The sequence below is a fragment of the Gallinula chloropus genome (genome assembly GCF_964237585.1).
Source record: "Gallinula chloropus genome assembly, chromosome: 1".
NCBI lineage: Eukaryota > Metazoa > Chordata > Aves > Gruiformes > Rallidae > Gallinula > Gallinula chloropus.
In genome coordinates this window covers 187479872-187486444 of record NC_140085.1, presented here as the reverse complement: position 1 = coordinate 187486444, position 6573 = coordinate 187479872, and the positions used below count along the sequence as shown (strand labels likewise).

General features: G+C 69.5%; 1 protein-coding gene across 1 annotated transcript in view; it reads left to right on the top strand.

Annotated features, from left to right (window-relative positions):
• Window positions 1-834: 834 nt before the first annotated feature.
• The window catches only part of PHOX2A (paired like homeobox 2A), a gene marked incomplete at both ends in the record, with an annotated part of 6020 nt that continues 281 nt past the window's right edge, over window positions 835-6573 (top strand). Inside the window, 2 exons of the mRNA XM_084280472.1 lie at window positions 835-1054; window positions 4119-4306. Coding sequence (XP_084136598.1) covers window positions 835-1054; window positions 4119-4306 — 408 coding nt within the window. The remainder of the gene's footprint in view (window positions 1055-4118; window positions 4307-6573) is intronic.

The following is a 6573-nucleotide window of genomic DNA, read 5'->3' as shown; positions in this document are numbered from 1 at the left end:
GGGGGGCACAGAGGGGGGTTGACCCCACGGGTGGGTGGGTATGGGGCACCCTGGGGGCCCCCTCGTTCCCTTTCGGGGGGGTCCGTGGGAGCAGCGCAGTGGGGAGTGGGGTGTGATGGGGCTGGGGGTGGGGTGGGGCTGGATCCGGGGGGCTGAGGAGGGGTGGGGTACGGCGCGTGGGGCTGTGAAGCCTCAAACAGGGAGAGGGATGGGGCCGGGGCCAGCGACGGTACGGGGGACACGGGGGACACGGGGGACACGGGGGACACGGGGTAGGGGACCGGGCTGGGGAGAGGGATGGTGCTGCTGGTGCCGGTTCCCGGGGCGGGACTGGGGGGTCCCGCCGGGGTCCGGGACACCGAGAGAGACATCAGGGCCTCCCCCAGCCCCAGAACTGTCCCGCCCGGCCCCGGGCCGCTCCCCTCCCTCCCGCCCCGACGTGCGCAGCCACCGGCACCGGCCCGGTGATGCGGAGGGGTGCGGAGCTGCGCGGGCGCCCACCAAGGGTTAAGGGCGGGTGCGGGGCGGGGGGGTGGGTGGTATGTGCGTGGTGTGTGTGTTGTTGGGGGGGAGGGATGGGGATGGGGATGGGGATGGCGGGGGGGGGGGGGGTGTCGGCGGCTCCGCCCGCTCCTGCTGCGCCCGCCGTCCCCGGGAGATATTGTCATGCAAAAGCCCCCGGCGAGCGCAGCCTTTTGTCCGCCGCTCCCCCCGCCGGTATATTTACGGGGCGCGGCGGCCCGGGGCGGGCTGGGGCGGCGGATGGCGGGGGCGGGCCGGGGGCCGGCGGGCAGGCGGCGGCGGTAACGGGCGGGCGGCAGCCGGGGCCGCTCCATGTTCGCCATGGACTACTCCTACCTCAACTCCTACGACTCCTGCGTGGCCGCCATGGAGGCGTCCGCCTACGAGTTCAGCCCCTGCAGCCAGGCCGGCTCCTTCCAGTACAGCCCCATGCGGGGGGGCTTCGGCGCCGGGCCCGCCTGCCCCCCCCTCGCCTCCGCCAACTGCGCCCTGGGCGCGCTGCGAGACCACCAGCCCTCGCCCTACTCGGCAGGTAACGGACCCGGGACACCCCACCCCCCCCCCCACCCCATCCCGGAGCCCCGCTAGCACGGTGGGGACCCCCCCCGAGCATCCCTCGGAGCGGGCGTGCGGGAGCAGCCTCCGCCGTCGGGGCTCGTTGCCGGCTGCCCGCGGTGCCCGGTGCCGGCGCCGCCCGGGACAGGCGATGCCCGTTGCGGTCAGCGCCCGTTACCGGCGGTACCGGCTGCCCGCAGCGCCCGGGACCGGCGGTACCGGCTGCCCGCTGTGTCCGGGACCGGCGGGGCTCGTTGCTCGCGGGGCTCAGGACTGTCGGCGCCCGTTACCGTCGGCTCCCGTTACCGGCGGTACCGGCTGCCCGCAGTGCCCGGGACCAGAGGGGCTCGTTGCCTGCGGTGCCCGGTGCCGGCGCCGCCCGGGACGGGCGATGCCCGTTGCCGTCGGCTCCCGTTACCGGCGGTACCGGCTGCCCGAAGTGCCCGGGACCGGCGACACTCGTTGCCGTCGGCTCCCGTTACCGACGCTACCGACTGCCCGCGGTGCCCGGTGCCGTCGACGCCCGGGACGGGCGATGCCCGTTACCGTCGGCTCCCGTTACCGGCGGTACCAGCTGCGCGCAGTGCCCGGGACCGGCGGGGCTCGTTGCCCGCGGGGCTCAGGACTGTCGGTGCCCGGGACCAGCGATGCCCGTTCCCGGGGATGCCCGTTACCGGCGGCTCCCGTTGCCGGCGGTACCGGCTGCCCGCAGTGCCCGGGACCGGCGGGGCTCGTTGCCCGCGGGGCTCAGGACTGTCGGTGCCCGGGACCAGCGATGCCCGTTCCCGGGGATGCCCGTTACCGGCGGCTCCCGTTACCGGCGGCACCGGCTGCGCGCAGTGCCCGGGACCGGCGGGGCTCGTTGCTTTCGGAGCTCAGGACTGTCGGTGCCCGGGACCAGCGATGCCCGTTGTCGCCGGCTCCCGTTACCAGCGGTACCGCCTGCCCGCGGTGCCCGGGACCGGAGGGGCTGGCTGCCGTCGGCTCCCGTTACCGGCGGTACCGACTGCCCACGCTGCCCGGTGCCGGCGATGCCCGGGACCGTGAGGGCTCGATGCCGGCGGGGCTCAGGACTGTGGGTGCCCGGTACCGGAGGGGCTCATTGCCGTCGGCTTCCGGGTACCGTCGGTACCCGCTGCCCACGGTGCCCGGTGCCGGCGACGCCCGGTATCGTTCGGTTCCCGTTGCCGTCGGCTCCCGACCCTGTGGGTAGTCGGTGCCGTCGTTGACCGGTGCCGAAGGTGCCCGGTACCGTCGGTGCTCGGAGCCGCCCGTTGCTCGGTACCGTCAGGGCTCGATGCCACCGGTACCGGCTGCCGCCGGGGCTCTCCGCCACCGTTGCCCGTTGCCGTCGGTACCCGGTACCGTCGGTTCCCGGAGCAATCCGTTCCCGGTACCGCCCGTGCCCGCTGCCGCCGGTGCTCGCTGCCGTCGGTTCCCGGTACCGCCCCGGTACGGCTCCCCCCGGGCCGCTGCCCACAGCGCGGTACCGGGCGGTGTCCCCGTGCGCGGCCGCGGAGCCCCCGAAGTCCCCGGGGCGGCGGCGGCCCCGGAGCCGGGCTGGGGGGTGGTCGCCGCCGCCGGACCCCCCCTCCCCGCTCCGCTTTCGTTGCCTCCGCGGACGCGCTGCCCCCGGGTGCGCCGGTAACGAAGGAGCCGCCGGACGGTGCCGGCCGCCCCCCGCTGCCTTGGGCCCCGACCCCGCACCCCGCTCCCCACCCCCGCCCGGGACCCGCATCCCGCCCGGGGGGCGGCGGCGGCGGCGGCGACAACGAACGGGACCGGGGTGGGGGGCGAGGCGGGGGGAGGCAGCGGAGCTCCAGCCCTGCCCGCCGTGTCCTGCCCGGTTCGTGTCTTCCCGGCACGTCTGTGCCCGGTGTGTCCTCCCGGTACAGCCCCGGCCGGTGCATCCCCAACGGGTGTAACGCTGCCGGGGCATCCCTGCCCGGTCCCATCCCTGCCCGGTCCCTCCCTGCCCGGTCCCTCCCTGCCGGTTCCATCCCTGCCCGGTAATCACTGCCCGGTGCATCTCTGCTCCGTGCGTCCTTGCCCGGTCCCTCCCTGCCCGGTAATTCCTTGCCAGTTCCATCCCTGCCCGGTAATTCCTGCCCACCCTTCCCGGTCCATCACTTCCCGGTCCGGTCCATCCCTGCTCGCCCTGCCGGGTCCATCCCTGTCTGGTCCATCCCTGCCCGGTCCACCCCTTCCTGGTAGTTCCTGATGGATCCATCCCTGCCCGGTAATTCCTGCCTGGTCCATCCCTTCCCGGTCCCTCCCTGACCAGTCCATCCCCGCTGGTGCATCCTTGCTTGTCCATCCTTTCCTAGTCCATCCCATCCCTGCCAAATCCATCCCTTCCCAGTCCATCCCTTCCCAGTCCATCCCTGCTGGTCCATTCCTTTCCAGTCCAATTTTTCCTAGTCCATCCCTTCATTTCCCATCCCATCCCTGCCAAGTCCATCCCTTCCCAGTCCATCCTTTCCCAGTTCATCCCTTCCCGGTCCATCCCTTCAGGGTCCATCCCTCTCCAGTTCATCCCCTCCCAGCCCATTCCTGCCAAATCCTTCCCTGCCCAGTCCATCCCTTCCCGGTCCATCCTTTCCCAGTCCATCCCTGCCCAGTCCATCCCTTCCCGGTCCATCCCTTCCCAGTTCATCCCTGCTGGTCTATCCCTTCCCGGTCCATCCCTTTCCAGTTCATCCCTTCCTAGTCCACCCTTTCCCAGTTCATCCCTTCCCATCTCATTCCTGCCAAATCCATCCCTTCCCAGTGCATCCCTTCCCAGTCCATCCCTTCCCAGTCCATCCCTGCTGGTCCATCCCTTCCCAGTTCATCCCTTCCCATCCCACCCCTTCCCAGTCCATCCCTTCCCAGTCCAATTTTTCCCAGTCCATCCCTTCCCATCCCACCCCTGCCAAATCCACCCCTTCCCAGCGCATCCTTTCCAGCCCCACCCTTCCTGCTGTCCCCTCACCCAGCTGGTGCCAACCCCTCTGTGACCCCCCCCCCATCTCCTTTCTCCCCACCCCGCACCCCCCCAGTGCCCTACAAGTTCTTCTCGGACCCGTCGGGGCTGAACGAGAAGCGGAAGCAGCGCCGCATCCGCACGACCTTCACCAGCTCCCAGCTCAAGGAGCTGGAGAGGGTCTTTGCTGAGACCCACTACCCAGACATCTACACCCGCGAGGAGCTGGCCCTCAAGATCGACCTCACCGAGGCCCGGGTGCAGGTCAGCTGGGAGGGGCATGGGGGGGGCTTGGTTTTGGGGGGGGGGGGGTAATTGTGGTTGTATGGTCCTGCCAGGCAGGGAGTTGGGGTGTGGCTGCACCCCCACTTTGGGACCCTGATGTGATGGTCCTTAAGAGCGACCTCACTGAGGTCTGGGTGCAGGTCAGCTCGGGGGGGGGAATTGGGGTGGGGGCTTGATTTGGGGGGGGGGAATTGTGGTTGTATGGTCCTGCCAGCCAGGGAGTTGGGGTGTGGCTGCACCCCCACTTTGGGACCCTGATGAGATGGTCCTTAAGATCAACCTCACTGAGGTCCGGGTGCAGGTCAGCTGGAGGTGGCATGGGGGGGCTTGATTTTGGGGTGGAGCGTGGTATTGGTATGGTCCTGCCAGGCAGGGAGTTGGGGTGCAGGTGGCTGCACTCCCACTTTGGGACCCTGATGTGATGGTCCTTAAGAGCGACCTCACTGAGGTCTGGGTGCAGGTCAGCTTGAGGGGGAATGGGGGGGGGGGGCTTGATTTGGGGGGTGGGGAATTGTGGTTGTATGGTCCTGCCAACCAGGGAGTTGGGGTGTGGCTGCACCCCCCACTTTGGGACCCTGATGAGATGGTCCTTAAGATCAATCTCACTGAGGTGTGGGTGTGGATCAGCTGGAGAGGGGGCACGGGGGGGCTTGATTTTGGGGTGGAGGGTGGTATTGGTATGGTCCTGCCAGGCAGGGAGTTGGGGCACAGGCAGCTGCACCCCCACTTTGGGACCCTGATGTGATGGTCCTTACGAGCAACCTCACCAAGGCTCGGGTGCAGGTCAGCTGGGGGCACCTGGGGGGGCTTGATTTTGGGGGTGGGGGGTGGTATTGGTATGGTCCTGCCAGGCAGGGAGTCGGGGTGTGGCTGCACCCCAACCTTGGGACCCCGATGTGATGGTCCTCAAGATCGATCTCAGTGCTGTTCAGGTGCAGGTCAGCTGGGGGGACAACACGGTGGGGGCTCGATTTTGGTTTGGGGGGGGTGGTATTGGTGTGGTCCTGCCAGCCAGAGAGTTGGGGTGCAGGTGGCTGCACCCCCACTTTTGAACCCTGATGAGATGGTCCTTAAGATCAACCTCACCGAGGCCTGGGTGCAGGTCAGCTGGGGTGGGGGGGGATGCCTGGGGGGGCTTGATTTTTGGCAGGGGGGTGGTATTGGTATGATCCTGCCAGCCAGGGAGTTGGGGTGTAGGGGGCTGCACCCCCACTTTGGGACCCTGATGCTCTGCTCCCCTCTGCTCTGCTCATGATGGGCACCCAGTGCAGGGTCCCAGTGGAGGGGGGGGTGTGTGTGACTCACCCCTCACCCCCCCAAACCTCAGCTCCAGCATCCAGGGATGGGCTGGGATGGGGACAGGGAGGGGACCCAGCCGGCTGGCAAAGGGATGGGGTGCTGAGCCCTGATCTGCCCAGGGTGGGGGGGCTCAGGGACCCCCCCCCTGGGGCCCAGCAGGAATCGGGGGGGGGGGGAGTTACACCAGCCAGGCACCCACCACCAATGACTGTCACCCCCCCAAATATAATCGAGGGCGGGGGGCTTTGTGCAGGCAGAGGAGGATGGAGATGCCCCCAACCCCCAACAGTGCAGCCCCCCCTTGTTGGAGCAGCCCCCCCCCATTGGAGCAGCCCCCCCCCAATGGAGCAGCTTCCCCCCCCCCCTCCTTTGTTGGTCTCGCTGCAGGAGGAGGGGAGGGTCCCTCTGGAGATGGGGACGGGGTGGGGGATGCTGGGGGTGTCACTGGGGTGGGGACCCATCCATCAGCCCCCCAGCCCAGCTGTGGGGTGCATGGGGCTCGGGGTGGGGGTCCCCAATCCGGCTTCAGCCCCAGGTTCCCCCCCCAACCCCATTTTTTGGGTGGAAACCAGTGGGTTTGCTGGTGGTTTGGGGGGGAGGGGGGGGGCTGGAGCAGCACCTGCCCCCCTCCCCAAACACCGTGGGGTGGGCAGGGGCTCAGGGGGTGCTGGGGGGGGTGGGTGCAGGACTGTGGCAGGTTTGGGGGGGGGCTGTGCAGGGATGGGTGAGGGGGGCCAGGCAGGACCCACCCGGGGAGCGGAGGGGATGGGCAGCTCCCACTAACCTTGGCCTTCAGGTGGGGGGGGGCACAGGGCTGGGAGTCCCCAAGAATGGGGGGCTCAGGGGGCTGTAGGGTCCTGGCCCCAAGAATTGAGGTGTTGGGGGGGCTGTAGAGTCCTGGCCCCAAAAATGAAGGGGTGTCAGGGGGCTGCAGGGTCCTGGCCCCC